This window comes from Lagenorhynchus albirostris, chromosome 8 (genome assembly GCF_949774975.1).
Source record: "Lagenorhynchus albirostris chromosome 8, mLagAlb1.1, whole genome shotgun sequence".
Lineage (NCBI taxonomy): Eukaryota > Metazoa > Chordata > Mammalia > Artiodactyla > Delphinidae > Lagenorhynchus > Lagenorhynchus albirostris.
In genome coordinates, this window is record NC_083102.1 from 27,891,925 (window position 1) to 27,911,200 (window position 19,276).

General features: G+C 37.2%; 1 protein-coding gene across 8 annotated transcripts in view; it reads left to right on the plus strand.

Annotated features, from left to right (window-relative positions):
- The window catches only part of CADPS2 (calcium dependent secretion activator 2), a 477,558-nt gene that overhangs the window by 351,458 nt on the left and 106,824 nt on the right, over positions 1 to 19,276 (plus strand). For 6 of the 8 annotated variants that reach the window (XR_009541940.1, XR_009541942.1, XR_009541941.1 and 3 more), the window contains exons 15-17: positions 252 to 315; positions 3,520 to 3,643; positions 5,712 to 5,732. Coding sequence is in view for 4 of the 8 variants with exons in the window: in XM_060156782.1 (XP_060012765.1) it covers positions 252 to 315; positions 3,520 to 3,643; positions 5,712 to 5,732 (209 nt within the window). In the remaining 4 variants the exon portion in view is untranslated. The remainder of the gene's footprint in view (positions 1 to 251; positions 316 to 3,519; positions 3,644 to 5,711; positions 5,733 to 19,276) is intronic. The other 2 variants (XR_009541943.1, XM_060156784.1) reach the window with 1 other exon arrangement.

Below are 19,276 nucleotides of genomic sequence, written 5' to 3' on the forward strand. Positions count from 1 at the left end.
TTTTTGTACATGTATCATCGAAACTTGAGAACCTTTTTCATCACAGTTTATACCTTTACTGTTTAAGACATTTGAATCATGGGACTAGGTAAATTTCAGCATTTAAAAATTTCCTGCATGGGTCAATGCCCTTTTAACCACTTTTTACAAATGTTCTCCAATAACACCAAGTTATAGAAGAGGGAATTATTTAGCAGTCTTGGATATTAAATGTTTGACTTTTTTGTTCCTCCTTTTTTTTTTTTTTAAAGATACTGTTTTCCCTTTGGACGACCTGAAGGTGCACTGAAAGCTACACTTTCATTACTTGAAAGGGTATGTTTGAACATTACTTTTTAAGTACTATTTGCATTCTCAATGGCTGTGTATTTCAGTGTTGAACTAGGCAGATGGTCCCATTCCTCATGAGTGTGGTGTCACCTGGGTCTGTTGCATTTCATCAGTTTCTCACTTTTTCTTGCTACATTCAAATTCTTCTATATCCTGCTTTTCCTCTCCAAAGCCTTTCTGAAGCCTACCACTGCCATCCTATGCTGAGTTAGGGTTAAAGTTATCATCTTTTTGGTAGTATCCATTTTTCCCACCTCTTTTTTTCCCCTCCTTATTTCAGATAAGTACAATTATCTGTTTTTCAGACTTTACAGTTGTCTTTTATTATCCCCCTGACTTATTTGTACTTCTGTCTGTCATATCCCTCATACCTATAAGAGTTTAACATTTAATATTCACAAACATATAATTTCTTTCATTCTAAGTTTATCTCAGAATTTATTTCAGTTCAATTTGTGTTACTTTGAAAGAATTCATGAATTACAGAAATTGATGATTATAGAAGTCATGAAATTATAGAAATATACAAAAAGTAAATAGCAAATAAGGTGTTATACCCATGCTAGAAATCATTTATTAATGAAAGTCTCTTCTCCACTGCTGTTTTTGTGGTAGATTAAGTGTAAAGGGGGGGGGGGAGGAAGATCCAAGAGGGAGGGGATATATGTATACAAATGGCTGTTTCACTTCGTTGTACAGCAGAAACTAGTACGACATTGTAAAGCAATTCTACCCCAAACTATACCCCAGTAAAAAAAAAAAAAGGAAGTATCCTTTCACCTGTCTATAAAACTATTCATGTGCTAGTTGGAAGCTAACAGCTTAAGTAATGTGAACAAGTTTTATTCCTTATCTGTATTAAAAAGAATATCTAGGGATCATCTCTATCTCTTGATTTGATTATTCTGGTCCTGATTTGTTGACTTTAAGCACTTGACTCTTGTTGATTTTTCTGCCCAAGGAATTGCAGATAATATATTATTTATTCGCACCTCTGAAAAGCAAAAAGGGGATACATTGTTCAGTGATTTAAGGATTTGGGAGAGGAGGGCTAGAACTGATGACTAAAGTGAGATCTTTGGATTATAGATTGGTTTTATCTATATATCCCTGTCTTATCCTTGATTACTGTGAATGGTGTGATAGAAATATTATTGTCATAATTATCTGTTTTATTAGAATTTTTATAATATTAAAAGCTGCATGTAACTCAGGCTTTTCAGAGTTTTCATTTCATCCTATCCATTAAGGTATGATCAATGAGATAAAAATCCTTAAAGGCAGCTTTGCTTTTTGGAACGGCATCCCATCTTGGGTACCTAGTACAGCCTCTCTATATGCTGGTTTCCATGGCAGAGCTCCCATCCTCCCCCCGGCAGGGAAGAGTTAGTAACAGAAGAGATGCCTCGTGCCCTGTACTGACAGGTGGCAGGATGAACAGTGACCTTTATTCCAGTTACAGTAACTAATCATGTCTCTTGCTGAATTGAAAGAGAAATGGTAAGGGCTATTTCTTCATTTTCATGTCTCTGTACTTACTGAAATCTTAGAAAAATAAAATCTACATGTGAATTCTTGATACAAATGGTATATTGGAAGAACTTGGGGCGGAAACATGAAACAAATTGTGTGTCTCCCTTTTTGCACTTGCTAGCCCTTTATCTGTGCTTCTCCAGGAAAGGGGATTTAGTTTCCCCACACACACTTCAAATGAAGTGTCCAGCTCCTAGATACTGTGAAATAGTACCTGATTTCAACCCTAGGCTCACTTCTGTAATAGATACAGACATTCTAATTTTAACAGCTATTTCTATTATTTGAAAGTTTGGCACCATGGGAAAGCTTAATAGTAAAATTAATCTTAAATTTTAGTAATAATCACCTTAAAAATGATAGTGCCTGTTAATGCTTATATTTTTTTACTCTAAACACAAGGATTTTTCTGGCAATAAAAAGTCTAATGTGCAGTTCTAATTAAAGTACCAAATATACATCAGTGTTGAAGATTTTTAATGTGAAAATATGAAGAAAAATTTAATTTGTTAGGGGAGGAAATCTTTAAGTGATAAAGTTTGCTGTTTTCAGAAGGAAACCTTGTCTGACAAAATGAAAATATGTTGTCAAGGATCACCAGTGCTAGAATGATTGAATGAATTTGAGATTATAAAATCCGTAGTGCCGAGGCTGATCGAAATAGAATGAAGTAACAAACCATGAAATGGATGTCTTCATGTTCTTTCAATATTTCTTTCAAAGTAAAAGACTAATAGGATAGTCAGAACACTTACAAAAGTATTGTCTTCTTTATGTTAAAGTTTTGCTATACCTGTATATTGTAGAATTTGAATGTAAGCAAAGCACGGAAAGCCACATCAATTATATGGAAAATAGCGTTTGACTAATTGTATAATCAAAACTTACTGTGAGCAGTTTTATCACTAGGAAAGTTTTAAGGAAAATTATCAATGAGTAACTATAAAAGTACTTAAATACAGTATATTTTGAATTCTGGATACAATTGTATTTTCCATTTGCCAATAGTAATACTTTTAAGTGAAAAATCCAAAAACACAATTTAGGAACCCAACAGAAAATAATCCGTTTTTTGTTTTTTTTTAATTTCAGAAAGTTTTCCTTGTGTTTTAACATTTGATACTCCATTCATTTCACTAAGACAAAGAAGTTCCCCCTATCCCCAGCAGATCAAAATAACTAAAGTATAATTAGTGAGAGTAGTGGTCTTGATTTTTATAAAGCCCATAAATGATGCTTATTTTAATGGAATTTATGTTTTCATATATATGGCTCAAAAGATTTAAAGCTTTTAAATCAGGGATATGCAAGGTAAACTTTATTACAAAGTATCCTAAGGACTGTAATCCTCCTTTGAAACAGCTGCTCTAGTGGCGTTGTGGGTCCCTGGAGGAAAAGTGACAGTCACACTGAATGGTGGCTTGGGCAAGGGAGGTTTTGATGTACATAAATGATGCTTAGACAGGCGGAGCCAAGACTGGGAGAAATTACTTCCCGGTTGTGGAGTGCTGACTCATCACCTCCCCCAGTGTTACCTAGGACCCCTTCCTACCAATAGGTCTAGGGCAATTTGTGTACTTGTTTTTTAGTATGTTATGCTGTCTCTCTCTCTCTCTCTCTCTCTCTCTCTCTCTCTCTCTCTCTCTCTCTCTCTAGGTTTTAATGAAAGATATTGCCACTCCCATACCAGCGGAAGAGGTGAAAAAAGTGGTCAGAAAATGTCTTGAGAGAGCTGCCTTGATCAATTACACGAGACTCACAGAATATGCCAAGATAGAAGGTCAGTGCAGTGAGCAATTGCCGAAATGCCAGTGAGAGCCAACATTGCCTATTAACTGCATTTTCTGTGAGAAGTCCTTTCCTTTCTTGAACAAACCTGTGCCATGGCAAAGGGAAATGTCTCATTAAAATCTCAGCTGGTGAACTGAAGAGCTTTTTCCTATTCATTGCCTTAATATGCCTCCTGGGACTCTGCTTGAATGAAAGACCCAGGATTCATGCTTAAGTTGTCCTTTGTTCTTACTTTGAATTTTGAAGAAACCAAAACGTGTTTTCATGGGTTGTATTTTTTGACATTACAGTAAGTATGTCTAACATTTAAACTATGGGCAGTGTATTCTTTCCTGATCAGTAACAGTGTAGTATTATTTAATTTTATTTTTGGTTCTGCAGCATCTCTCAGAGAAAGAGGAAACTTGTTGATTGTCGTGAGGGCTGAAATAAACTGATAGAATTTCCTGCAACTTTTAATTGCTTACAATATATTGATGCATTTGTAAGATTAGATCTCTTGAGAGGACTGTGCATTTTTTCTCTTTCTTCAGGTTTTGTTCATTAAGGATAATTATTTTATTCATTTAAGGTTTAAGATAACTTAGAAATACATAGATTGAAATTTGTGGCAAAGTCACACAATCAGCTTTTATCTGACAATCCTTTGACTGATATAATTAAAAGTAATAAAAATGACCTCAGGTTCTTTAATTATCATAAAACTAGCTTGTGTAATACATGTAGCATTAACTTAGGGAGGAAAAAAGTTTATAGTGTTAAATACTTATCTCTAAAAATAAAAAGTAAATCATCTGTTAGAAAAAATTTAGTAACTTTTAATATAAAATTGTATTTAATGAATTATAAATTTATTAATGAGTTGATACTGTGATAGATTCATCAAAATTGGGACAATGAAAAAGATGATTATAACTGGCTGTGTTATATCCTTTTTTCTCTCCAAATCTGATCAAGCTTTCTAACAAGCACGTGATAGCCAGCCTCCTGAGTGATTAACAAAAAAGCCATCCCATCACTATAGCAACCAATATTATATCACGAGAGTAACAACATGCAACCTCCTTAGATACCAGTTTAACATCATTAATTATGATATCATGTTGTCTTAAAGCAGAAGCAGTGAATATTAGGTCATTTGGGGAAAGTGGAAGATAAACAGATTGGTTTTCACGTTTTGAATACTCCTTCAAACAATTTTCATGTTTTGGGAATATTGGGTATTGTGAACATGGATTGAAAGAATTGATATAAAAATAGACATATGAAAACCTTTCAACTCTGGCAAAGAGAAAAAATTGTAGGCAACCTGAGTAAACACAATATCGTTTTATCTAAATATTATGAATGCGCTCCAAAAAAACTATGAGAATCCTTTTGGTCTTAACTATTTTAGTTATTTTTGACCATTACCTTATCCAACAATACTGAAAAGATATGCAGTATACTTTTTGTTTTATCTCTGTATTTATTTTCTAGTTGTAGAATCCATTTTAATATGGACAAATGAAGAACTTTATTTGTACACAGCCATGGGCTCCTCTCGTTAATCAGCTAGATAAACCCGTTAACAATGGTGATCAGAAAGGAATAGTTATTCTTCTGGATCACACACAAAAACAAGTCTGTGTTAGAGAAAAGCCTAAAAGAGGACCCAATGGAGAGTGAGCAGGGAACTCTCCCACCTCTTCCTTTCTGGAGTCACCCCCTCTCTTATCTCGAGTCCAGTGTGAGAACATTCTAGAGAAAGGATCCTAGACATCTAGTCAGGTAGGACTGCTGAGCAGTCTCTTTTCAAAAAAAATAATAAAATGCATACTTACTAGATAAGAAAAGCTTTTATCCTTTTCATTTTCTCCCTTCTCCCCCTTTTTTTGTATCTTAAAAAATAAAGTGCTTTGTTTTATGCTCAGGCTCAGACCAAGACCAAAGTCGACTTTAAGTTAGAAATAGGAAATGGGCTACTTTTCTTTGCTTGATTGGTCTTTTACATTACATGAGTGAGCAACACGTGTAGAGTTTGTTTTTCTCCTAAATTCTCTTCTCTTGTGTTTTAGGCCCAGCAGAAAAGGAAACAGGTAATTAATGTTTGTACATGCATGTGTCATTATTTCTAATGTGGCGGTGTTGTGTTTTGATATGGATGAATAGCTCTTTCCTTTTCAGGGCTCCTGTTAGATCACTTTGACTAAGATACTGAAAAGACTTTGATTTTATTGGAACTGTTGCTAATGCTTTGTATGGAAAGTATAGGCCATTTATCTCTACAAAAGTTCAGCAATGTTTTTTTGATATGAATTCAAAGCAAAACACCTGAGGCTGTATTAATGTTATGCATTAGGTTTTAACCACGTAACACTAATCTTATTTGGAAGCTGTTGCCAATATTTGAAGGACTCTTACAACTAGAAAAGAGGACCATCTTTCTTTTATCACTCCTGGAAGATAACCTGAGAGTAAAAATGCATAAATGTTATTAAGTAAAAAGTAAGCAGCTCTTAACTTTGAAAGTTGTTAATCATAGTAATGAGCAGAGGTTATAAAATCCCATTCTCAAGAAATTGCTAGGAAAGCGTTCTTCTCTGAGATTTTAAAGATTTTGTTACTTTTGTGTGTGTGTGCGCGCACGCCACTTATCACAGTTGTAATTAATTTATGTATGTATTTATTTTTGTCTGTGTTGGGTCTTCATTGCTGCGCTCAGGCTTTCTCTAGTTGTGGCGAGCGGGGGCTACTCTTCATTGTGGTACGCGGGCTTCTCATTGCGGTGGCTTCTCGTTGCGGAGCACGGGCTCTAGGCGTGCAGGCTTCAGTAGTTGTGGCTCACAGGCTCTAGAGTGCAGGCTCAGTAGTTGTGACGCACGGGCTTAGTTGCTCCGCAGCATGTGAGATCCTCCCGGACCAGGGCTCGAACACACATCCCCTGCATTGGCAGGCGGATTCTTAACCACTGCACCACCAGGGAAGTCCCACAGTTATAACTAATTTAATTAATGGGCCATTATGTATTCATCCTGTCCATCTCCGCTTCAGCCTCTTGCAGGCAGGGTCTCTACTGAACTTGTTCACTGTTGTATCTCCAGCACCCAGCACTGTGCCCATGACACAAAGTAGGTACTTAGTAGTTGGAAAGAGACAAGAGGTCCATTAGTTAAGTTCCATTTGAAATCAGTGGCATGAGAGACAAGTGATGAACCTTTCTAATCTGAGTTTTCTCATCTTAGTCAAATTTTGCATGCAGTCGTATGGACAAGTTTGTTTGGGTTGTTTTTAACTGAAGTCTTCCATTAAGGATGCTATTTCTTTTTTCCGACCTTCACTTCTTTCCCAGTATTTGACCTCAAAAAGTGTCAGGAACAAAACACTCAGAGCCAGGAAAAGGGGAAAGAACACACCTACAATGATCGCTGAAGTGCACTTTAGAAAAGATGAATTAGAAAAAAATATTACCATCCCCTCTTATGACAGCCCGCTGTGATAGCAGCAGCCCCATGATCTTTAACAAACTTTTTCAGAACCTCGTATAGCATCTTATCTCCCACATTTCTGTTGTAAAAATAGTTTTTATATAACTTTCAGACAAGAGGTCTAGGGTTGTTAGTGGTTTTCCCACTTGCCATAGAGTAAATAAGTCAGCCAGCTGGGACTGGAGTCAGGTGTCCTGATCCCCAGCCTACAGAGACTACACTCCTGTCCCTGTGAAATAGGAAGGGGCCACCATATGCCATGACGAGGATGGAGCAGAGGCAGTTGCCCTGCTTGTGACAGTTGCTGTCCGCTGTGTACAGCACTTCCAACCAGATGAAAGGCTTCCCTTCACTTGTGTTTAACACCATACCATGGCTCAACTGTCTAGGCTGCAGACTCTGGGAAAAATACTTTTTAAAAGTCAAATGCTTGTATAGAAAAGAGAAAAAAATCAGTATAGCCTCAGTAATTTAAGTGAATCGAAGGGAAAGCTACCCTCCATTGAAGACTTCTGAAGTAACAGAAGAGAGGTTTTTAAGAAATGTAGTTACATTCCTTTAGTTGTATTTCGTTGCCAGTTAACAGGGTTACCTAGTAAATGTTCTTGGAGGTGGTTTTAAAAGTGAGTAAAAATGAGAATATCAATTGCATGTGTAAGAGCTTAAATGCTTGATAAGACTTTGAAACAGTACTCTCTTGAGCGTTATAATCATTGTCCCCCGTTAGTTTGTTCCACATAGAGAAGAGGAAAATTTGGCTCAAGGTTTGTCATCATGTTGTCGTCTATTGACCTGCCTGTTGCCCCAGAGGTTTTTCATTTACACTGCTTCAGTAGTTCCTTAAACAACTCTTCAAAACAGATATTTTGCAGAAGAGATAACTAAGACTTCAGAAAAAGGCGGTAACTGACACAAGGTTGTGCTGCTATTAAAATTCAGCAGACCTGAGATTCGCACCCATGTTCCTCGGACACCAGAGGGCTCCTCTCCCCCTGGCTGCCCTGCCTCCAAGGCTGTCTGATCCAAAGTCATGGCATTTTCAGATAAACCCCTCACACACATCACAAAAGCCAAGGGTTAATATTGGTAGCGTCTCTTTTTCCAAAAATAATATTTATTTAATAATAGGAGCAAACACTTACATGCCAGGCACTATTGTAAGCACTTTACATGTATCTGTTTATTCTTTACAACAAGGCTTTACAGTAAATACTACTATTATTATTCCTTTTTTAGTAAACCAAAGCAGAGAGGTTATTATCTACCAGTCAGTCTCTGGTCACATAGCTAGTATGTGGGAGATTAGAACCCACTGTCTACCTATTAAGATATCTTCTTATTTTCCTATGTCTTCCCTCCTCTCCATTCTTGGCAAGCTTGCATAGTTCAATTTGCACTCAGTTAAAATTCACGGACATTTAAAAAGGAGTCTGGAACAGTGCTGCACATAGAAATATGATGAAAGCCATATATGTAACTTGAAAAAAAAATTGTAGTCACATTAAAGAGGTAAAAAGAAATAGGTGGAATTAATTTTATGCATATAGCTTATTTAACCCAATATACCCAAAATATCATCATTTTAAAATGTATTCAGTATACACAACTATTGAGATATTTTACATTATTTTTTTCCTATGTCTTTGAAATCCAATGGGCATCTCCCTCTCCCAGCACATCTCCATTAGAAGTAGGCCCGTTTCAAGTACTCATCCACCACATGTGGCTAGTGGCTGCTGAATTGGACAACACAGGTGTCTGGTTGGAAGGCTAAGAGCTGAACTCCAGAAACTGACTCTTTATTTTCCCGGACACATGTTAAGTGTCGGGTGTTGAACGTGATTAAAATGTGCAGCCTCCCCAACCCCAAATGTCTCTTCCCTTTCCCTGCTTTATTTTTCTCCATAGCCCATTTGATCTAACACACAAGATAGTTCTTTCAGCCAGCTATTGTCCTAGAATGTTAGCCCCACAAGGGCAGGGCTTATGTATTTCAAAACTGCTGTATCTCCAGTGCCAAGAAAAGTGCCTGGTGCGGTGTTACTCGATAAGTACTTCGTTGAATAAACGATTGAGTTAATGGCCCAGAGAGTGATCAGGCTCTTTACAGCAGAGAGAACATCTGTAAGCTGGCAGGTTGGCTTGCAAAAGATCATTCAAACCAATCACTGAATAATTAACAATATAGAGCAAAAACTAACCGCTAAAAAATAACAAGGTTGGAACAATTAAACCAGAATTTCATGCCCTTTACAATGGTGTAGCGTGGGAGTGAGGAGGCACTGACTCTGGATCACAGACGCCAGAAGTTATAGACAGCAGCTGTATTAACGATAGTTAAGAATCTAACCTGTTTCCGTTGTTTCTATAATTCTGCGTGTTGCTCAGTTTGACTCATAGTTCTCGTCTATCCTTGGGAATTCTTCAGATTCTCCACTGGCAGCACAAATTTGCAGAATAAAGGAATTTTACAACTCTGTAATAGATGAAATAAAACAGATGACCTCTCTTTAAATGCCTTCTTTCCTTCTTGGGAATTATTCACATGTGTTTTATGAGAACAGATAGTCCATTTTAAGAACTTGAAACTTTTAGAAAGCAATTTTTTTTTTTAATTTTAAGCAAAGTTTGAGATTTACACTGTTGTGAAGTCAGCTACTTTTCTTCTTTGGTTTAATTTTATCCCTAACTTTTTATGTAATAGTAAGATTATTTTTATTTATAATCCAAGGTTCAAAATGATACTGAAACTTTATGTTTCTCATTGTATTTTTCTTAAATCACATACCTTGTTGATGCAGATTAGCTGTTACTTTTAAAGAAGAATCCATTCTTTAATTCACGGAATTTTTTATGGACAAGAATAACTCTAAAACATCTAATAACAGTCCCTGTCTTCTCCTGAAAACTACATAACATATTGTGACTTCCGATAAAAGAGGGAGACCACTCCTTAGAGCTTGCCTTGACCTGAGATCTTTTATGTAAATTTGGTACCTAAGCTTCTTGTGAATCTCAAAACGTGGAGGTGCCCTAAACAAAAGGTAGCATGGAATGAACAGGCAGAGGCTTTGTGCAGTGATGATCTCTCTGGGCCCTCTGGTTGCCAGGTTCCCAGGTCTAACCCCCAGTGCTTTCATTTTCAAAGTCTCAGTTGAACAGAACAGAGATGCTTTCCCAGAGGGCCACGCTGCTTGCTTGCTTTGAGTGGAGAAGTTGCACTGTGGCCATCCTTACGTCATTAGGATGTGTTTGCCATCTGGGTGGCATTTTAATTTAGCACTTCATTGTCAGAGTGTAGCGATAAATAATAAATAAGTGAAATCTGTTCTACTGAAGGACATGTGTGTGCACAGAAATGAGTGTATAAACTGCACAGTTGATGAAAATGCTTTTTGTTAATGAATAATTTCATATTAATATTTCTAGGATAACTTAGCAGTGTACTCTCATAAAAGTTTTTTGAGTTTCCTTATAAATTTGATTCTTAAATTTTTTGAGTATTATATGTTACCATGAATTCAGGCTACAATGCCTAAGTAATAGACCTGAAATTTTGCACTCCCATAGCACTGGCAACACTTTGCAGGAGGTAATTTGTATACTAAAAGAAGCAGGGACCTCACCTTAAAAAATGATAAAACAAAATGAAAGAACTGAAGAATTTCTGTCCAGCCTATTTGGACAGTGTGGCTTGGACTCTGGGACTTAGGCCTGAAAGTAAAACCTCTGTGACCATTTCTGCTTCTGATGATTTCACCTGATGATTTAGGGACAAATTGATAGATACGATTTCCGGCTCTAAAACAAAGAGAATGACCTATTGTCTTTTTATTTAAAATATTTGAGAACATCATATAAATCTGTAAAGTTTTTTCTTTTTTTAGTTTGTAAGGCAATATGTGCATATACAGTAAAAACTCATTGAGCTACCCTGATTTAGCATCTGTGATTACCTGGATAGGATCAAATTAAAATTTATTTTTGCACTATATACAAAGAAAAGCTGTGAGTATTTTTCAGATGGTCAATGAACTATTTAAGTTACCTAAGAAGAAAATTGTTTTCTGATAACCATAAATTACTTTGATTCTATCACCGAGTATGATACAATTGAAATGCTAATTTTAAACTGTTTTTATCAGCATGTTCTTCTCAGTATATTGAATAAGATGTCTTTCACATCTCCTTGCCACACCATTAGCCTTATTCTGTATAATGTATGTGCCAGAAAGTATTAAAACCATATTCTCTTTTAAGTACTACGTAAGTAATATGAATTCACTTTGGCTATTTCCACATCTGATCTGGAAGAATGAGGATTTCTGGTACATTTGCCCCAACTTCTCTCCCACCAACTCGCTAGTCCCTCAAGATAAGAACCCCGCACTATATAATTTGTGTTCTTGTCAATTAGTCAGCTCATGACAACGTTGACAGATTCATCCCCATGTATCCAAAGCTGGTTTGGGAATATAACAAGCAGGAGTTGCAGGGATTATTGATTAGAAAAGGCAAGTAAAGGCGTGATTTGCTTATGTCTGACAGAGCTTTCAAGCTCTGTATGTACCTTCTGTCAGCTTAGGACAGAGGACAAGTGTGTGGTGCAGTTGCTCAGTAGCTCTCGGCACACTCAGGTCACTAACTAAGTGAAAAGTCAAATGAAGAGGCGAGGTGCACCCTTGTACACCAGTGGCAACCCGATGGCAGTGCTTTCAGCACTTCTGGGACCTCTGCACCCACTGTTTACCCACAGCTTTAGTGACCAAAGGACGAGGGTTCTGTCAACTCCAAAGCATGGAGACATTTAAAGACACTTAGGTCTCTCTCCTCTAAAATTAGTTCTGGGTCTGCATTCCTCTAACATCCTTGCTGACTGATCTTCGTTTGATTCTGGAAAGCGTTAGTATGTGTTACTCTGTCTAAAACAACTGCTGGCCTTCTGTCCTGCTGCCCTCTGCTTTTGGCTTTCTGTCCCTTATACTGGGGTTAATATTACCAGTGCCGAGTGATTTGTAATGCCATGAGATCGTTTGCGACCCAAATGAGCAGAACTTTTCCTTGATCCACAGTCTCTTTGTCAATGAGTCATCCATCATTTCTCTCCATTTTTATGTCATTCTATTTTGAGGGTGAATTACAATAGATAAGGATCATCTCAATCAGAGACAGTTGTAGCTAATTCCACATATAAAAAAAATGAAAACTTGATTCAATCTTGAACAGTGTTCTCCTTCCGGATCAGGCTATAATAGGAACTTGAGCTTAAGTTTAAATGACACCTAAGTTAAAGGTTATTTAAGGGCAGACACTTCTTTCAATCTTGTAAAGTGCATAGTAAGCCTCACCTTTCCAGCTCTGTACCTTCCAACTTCCTGTTATTTATACTCACCTGTGTCTTCTCTTCTGCATCATCAGGGGATGAGGTATCTTCCTCTTCAAGGCCAACGTGTCCACCTATCATGTTGACCCCAATTCCACTTACCTCTTTCCGGATGTATTTTACTGCATTATATATCTCTTCTTTCTCCTGTGGCTTGTACCTCTGTCTTCTTTTACATGTTTCCCTTCCATTTATAATCATGGTATCTCCCTAAATAATGCCTTATCTTGAGCTCTACACCTCCTTTCAGCTGCCATCCAAAAAGCAGGCTATACTCTCACCTTCGTTGTACTCACCTTCACTCCACTTCGCCCAAAGAAGTTTGGCTTCCAGTCTCACCAGTCTGTCCTGTGGGGAGTTAGTTACACTAGCCTGGAGCATGGCTGGTCAGAAGGAGAGCGGAAGGGAGGAAAACTTTTAAATTCTGCTCCTGCCTCCCCACTACATTGCCTTGAGATGTCCAACTCCTTATCTTTTGTCATTGGAATTGGTAGCAGTAGGTCAGGTGGTGTCTGTGGTATTATCAAAACAGGGCCTCAGCTGTGCTGCAGTGAGATGTTGATGAAGATAGGAAAGGGCTGAGCCACACCTGCTCATCCCTTCACTCCTCTACATCCAAACCCTGTAGCCTGGTGAATTACAGGACTGTTGACCAAGTGCTGTTGCTTTGAATCTAACAAATTAATGGTGAATCCCTGTCCACAGGAGTTGTCTAATGACTTAGTAGGAAAAGGAAATTACCCGTGTTGGTTCTGTGTTGCCTGGAACTCTCTGCTCCAAAGCTTAAGCTTCTGTCTTTTCGAAGTCCCTGCAAAGGACACAAGCCTGCCCATCATCGCATTCTTTGTGCCTCCAAATGATCGTGAGCTCTCAAACTAAAATTACTAGACTCCTAAGGAGTGCAGCTCTTAGTAAAGACGATAGGTGATATGTACCACCTGGAACTGATGGAGCAAGAATTTAAATTGAGCATAATACTCTCAAGGTGATACAGGAGGATGCTAGCTTGTCCCTTCTTGCTGCAGGGACAAGAAGTCGTGAAAAACCAAGTGGAAATATTGGGTATGAAAATAATATGGTTGTAAGAAAAACAGGATACAGGATGAATATAGCTGAAGAACTTGATAGTGACCTAGGAGATCAGAATGGGGGCTGCAGGGAAGGAGAAATAAGTAGACAATACAAAAGGAAAGCTAAGTGATATGGAGAATAGAAATAGAGTAAGACAGACTTCCATCAGACTGGTTAAGAAAAAGATGCAGATAAATATACTATGAAAGAGAAAAAGTAACTAGAGACACAAAACAAAATAATAGAGTATTGTGAACCAATACAAAATTGAAAGTCTCAAAAAACTGTATATTGGTAAAGTCAGCACAAAAACCAAAACTCAAGTAGGCCAATAAATTTTAAAGAAATTGAAATAGTTGTCAAAGATCTCCCATCCCCAAATTCCTAGACCCAGTTGTTTTAGGAGGTAAGTTCTACCAAACTTTTAAGGAACAAATAATTCCTATCCAAAATAGGTTCAGTAAAATGGGAAGTGAGGGGAGTTCATTTCATGAAGCAGGTATAATCATGATTCCCAAATCTGATCAAGACAATAGAATAAGAGAGAAATAGGGCTTCCCTGGTGGCACAGTGGTTAAGAATCCGCCTGCCAATGCAGGGGACATGGGTTTAAGCCCTGATCCGGGAAAATCCCACGTGCCACGGGGCAACTAAGCCTGCAGGCCACAACTACTGAGCCTGTGTGCCACACTACTGAAGCCCACGTGCCTAGAGCCTGTGCTCTGCAACAAGAGAAGCCACCGCAGTGAAAAGCCTGTGTGCCGCAACGAAGAGTAGCCCCTGCTCGGTGCAACTAGAGAAAGCCCACGCACAGCAATGAAGACCCAACGCAGCCAAAAATAAGTAAAATTTTTAAAAAAGAATTGTTATAGGTCCATTTCATTATAAGCATCTATGCAAAATTCCTAGATATGATATTAGCTCACAAAATCCAACAGTGTATTTGTAAAATAATATATCATAGTCAATGGGATTTGTTCCAAGAATATCAAAGTGATTCAACATCAAAAAACTAAAAAACTTAAAGATCAAATGATCTCAATAGATTTTTTTTTTTTTTTTTTTTTTTTTTGCGGTACGCGGGCCTCTCACTGTTGTGGCCTCTCCCATTGCGGAGCACAGGCTCCAGACGCACAGGCTCAGCGGCCATGGCTCACGGGCCCAGCCGCTCCACAACATGTGGGATCTTCCCGGACCGGGGCACGAACCCGTGTCCCCTGCATTGGCAGGCAGACTCTCAACCACTGCGCCACCAGGGAAGCCCCTCAATAGATATTTTTAAAAGGGTGAAACAGTTTAACACTTATCCATAAAATAAAAAAAAAAAAATAGACTGTTAGTCTAGATAGACTTCCTTAGCTTTATAAAATCCATATAGGAAAAGACCTACAGTGAATATTTAATGAAGAAAGTTTAAAGGCATTCTCTAGGATTAGGAACAAGACAAGTACATAAACTTTAATTTTTCACAGTACTGAGAGTCTCAGACTCTACATAAAATGAATGAATAAAAGGTGAATCAAAAGAGTGGAAAGAGAAGAGATAAAACCATCATTGTTTGCAGATGAAATGATCATCTCCCTAGAATATTCTACAGGATCTAAATAGAGCCTATTAGATACAAAAGTTCAGCAAGGTTGTAAAGCCAGCCTGTTAAAATCAATAGCCTTTCTCTACATCAGAGGTCCACAAACTTTTTAGTTTCAGGACCCATCACACTCTTAAAAATTAACACAGATCCCAAAGAGCTTTTGTTTATGTAGGTTATATCTACCAATATTTACCATACTAGAAATAAATTTATAAAATGTCATTGTTTAAAAATAAATATAAACTCATTACTTGTCAACATTTTTATGAAAGAAAAAATTTCCAAAACAAACAAAAAACTATGTAGTGAGAAGTTTACAGTGTTTTACCTTTTCGTACATCTCTTTAATGGCTTCCCTAATAGAAAACAACCAGATTCTCATACCTGCTCTGCATTCAGTCTATTGCAATATATTATTTTGATTAAGACACGAAAAACAAATCTGGGCTTATATGTATTTGAAAAGGGAGGAATATTTTAGAAAACTTTTCAGATAATTGTGGGTTTTCTTCTTTGATATTATACCAAAACTCGGCAACTGGAAGTTTGTTACAGTTTAATTGAAATGTGAAGTCTGAAAGTACATCAATGAACTTTTCATGCTATTACATTAAATTCCACTGGTTTATCATGTATTTTGAATAGATCTTTCACCGTGCATAATTTTTAACATTATGTATTGATTATTTGAAAAATATGCAGTGAATTGCAATCTTCTTAATGTTAACAAATATTATGTAATATCAAAAAATCACCCTTGTGAATATCACCCCGACTCATCTGAGGAGTCTTAAAGTATTAGGAAGCTGTCAAGCTCCTGACAGATACAAGTTTTCTAAAATTCTACTTTTCCTTAAAAGCTCCCATTTTATCATTGGCAACAAATACTATCTATTGTTTCCTTAAAGTGAGAGGTTTACTTCATTTTTCAGAAAGTGTCTACCAAACTTCCAAGTCTGAATAACCATACTTTGCCAGTAGTCAAGTGGTTCTCTGTGAAAGAAAACAAAAAGCAATTAGCTCAGCCCTGGACTCAAACAGTCACACAAACAGTTTTCCTTGAGATAGTCATCATACTTCAGTACACAAAAGTGCTTTATGCAAATTTCTCATTTTGTCACAGATGATACTTTTTTAAATGTATACTCAAGCGTAGAGATTCAATGAAATTAATAATTTTTTACTCTTTCCTCAAGGACATTCTTATGTAAAACTAGCTGTTTTTCTTGAGTGAATGGTGATAAAGAATACGTGATGAGTATAATTTAGCACCATAACCTTGATTCGTGCGGAGGTAACAGTTTTGCCCACTAGTGCTTTTGCATCATTACTGTAAATGTCAACAGAATTTAAAAGGCAAAACATCTTATTATGAAAGTACTTTTGACTATGCAGGCCCCCAAAAGGTCTTAGGGATCCACAGTGGTCCATGGACCACACTCAGAAACACTATTCTGCACCATCATTCAACTAGATAGATAGATAGATAGATAAATAGATAAGGTACCTTTCATAGTAACCACCAAACTATAAGGCATCCAAGAGTTAACTTAGCCAGATTATACAAAACTTCCTAGACCTCTATAAAAAAAATTTTGAAATTCAAATAAAGATCACAGAGAGTAATGTAAATAGATGTAGAGGCAGTTCATGCCCTTAAGAGAGATGACTTAACAATATATAAACTCTCCCCCCAAATTAATCTATAAAATCACTGCAATGTCCATCAGAATTCCAGGGTTTTTTTTTTAATTTGATAAAGTTACTTCAAAATTTAAGTAAAAGAATAAAGGATACTGGAAAACTCTATCACCTTAAGGAAAAAATAAAACAGTGTGGAGATTTGCCTTGCCAGATACTAAGACAAATTACAAAGCCATCACGAAAGCCCAGGATCAGGCAGATACTCAGAAGAGGAATGTAGAGACAGAGTCATGTATAAATGGGAGACTGGTATGCTTCATCGAGAATAAAGTGGGACCGCAAATCAGTATGGAAGGATGGGCTGTTTCAGAGATGTTAGAAAGAAGGGCTCACTAAATGGATTAAAATAAACTGAAGCCCTCTCTGATAAAAACGTGGTCTCCAGAGAGACCTCAAAGTATTGAAGAAAACATCTATCACTATAAATGCATCATTACTCTTTATTGTAACTATCTTCAACTAATATTTTTACCTTTTCACATCCTCAGTTTTCTAAGTGTCCAATTTACTTACTTCATTTTCTACATAGAATTGTCAACCAACCATTTATGCTTGAAAAAAATACTTCACACTCTGAAATGAAAGCTCCGTGAACCACATTGACTCTCAGAGTTTCAGAAGAAGATGTAAGATAATGAGGTAAATGCACAAGATATTGTATCAGGAGTACTTACTTAATTAAGTATATCCCAGATTCCTCAGGATCTGGAAAAATTATATTCTTCCAAAAGCTTCTCTTGTGTGAACATTTGCCTTCTGCAAAAATTCTTAAAACATAAGCACCTCCTGAGAAAACCAAACGTTTATGTAATATCTCTTTCAGTTTGTTCCTTACTGAGAACTGTTCCCTCAGCCATGATCTGTAACACTCTGAACAGCTCTTGCTAGAATCCTATCTCCTTCCTCTGAAGATGCATGGAAATCTCATTACAGGTGTTCAACACCTGTTCCCTAAAAGGTCTCAGAAATGATGTCAGGTTATTCAGCTCACTTGACAGTGTGTCATGTATTTTTTGTGTTTTTGTTTTATTTTTACTTTTATATGGAATGTGATTCACAGATAAATGCAGTCTTGAAATAGCAAGCTTTCCTCCTTTCATGAGCAATTCTGTAGAATTTATCATTCTCTAAATCCAGGGTTTGAAACCAACTGATTGATGACCCTCTTATTTATTTACTAACACATGTCAACAGGTAACCAAGTGACATGCAGCAGTGCGGCTTCTGCAGCACCTTGTTAATCCGAGTAGTTTAGATGTATTAAAAAGTCTTTTCACTTGGACAAAACGAGAGTAATGCAAACTGACAGATTTCACCTCTTTACTTCTCAACAGAGTTTGTAAGTACTCAAAGCCTAGACAGATGACTAGTTTGGGAAATTAGGGAGATTTCTTATAGACCAGAGCGAAGTGGACGTAGAGCTTCAAGCACTCAATTTAAAGACCTAATTGAATAATTTGTAATGCCGGATTTTTTTCAAAAGGGAAACCTATAAAATATCCCTGAGGCATCATCGGTGCATACACACACATTCACAGTGGCAGGCAGACCCACGATGTTCAAACCAACCATAGAAATCCTCAGGTAGTCACCAAGCCCAACCCTACTCTCTACACTTGGTCTTTACACTTGTCCAGCTAGGAGACTTTCTCCAAATCTTGGCATCAAATACTTTATCACCATTAATGCATGAGCTGGCTGCCCTAACAGATCTTGATTATGTGTCAAAGGAATCAAAGACATATGTACAGACGTCAAGATCTTTTGACTAATTTCTTAGCACCCAAGGCTACAAATCTTCAAATTATCTCTTTCATATTGTAGTTGCTGTGTCTGGGAAACTTCTCGTTTCTTCTCCTTCAGCTTGCTGCCCAGCTGGCAAGCCTCTGGAGTGCCTTTCCCCTTAATCACTGCTCATTCCTGAACAAACCATCTTCACCTCCATTGCCTCACTGGATCCTGCTTGCCTAACCCCCACTGTTCACAGGCAGACTTTCTCCCTGAGAATGGAAAAAAGAGCATAAGTGGCAGGAGAAGTATAAGTGTGGAGGTGTACGGGTATTATTCCCTTTCTGTGGGAATGTAACAAGCGACTATGGACAGGCTGCTTGTTTCGGGTAAATGTAATTAGAAGACTAGAAGATCTAGGCATGAAATTTAAGACGCTATAGGCTTTACTTATATGATAATTTAGTATTGGCATGGCATAATTGAGATTATTCTGATGGTTTTCAATTTCTGAATCTGAATTATATTGGGGAGAAGTAAATACGGTATATATATATATATGAAGAGCAATAAACCAGGGAAGGGACCATTTCTCAGTTTCAGCTGCTGAATGTAATCTGTGTATGTGAAATACAGATATAGCTATCATGGCTAAAGCCCAGTCTCTAGAAAAGCCCC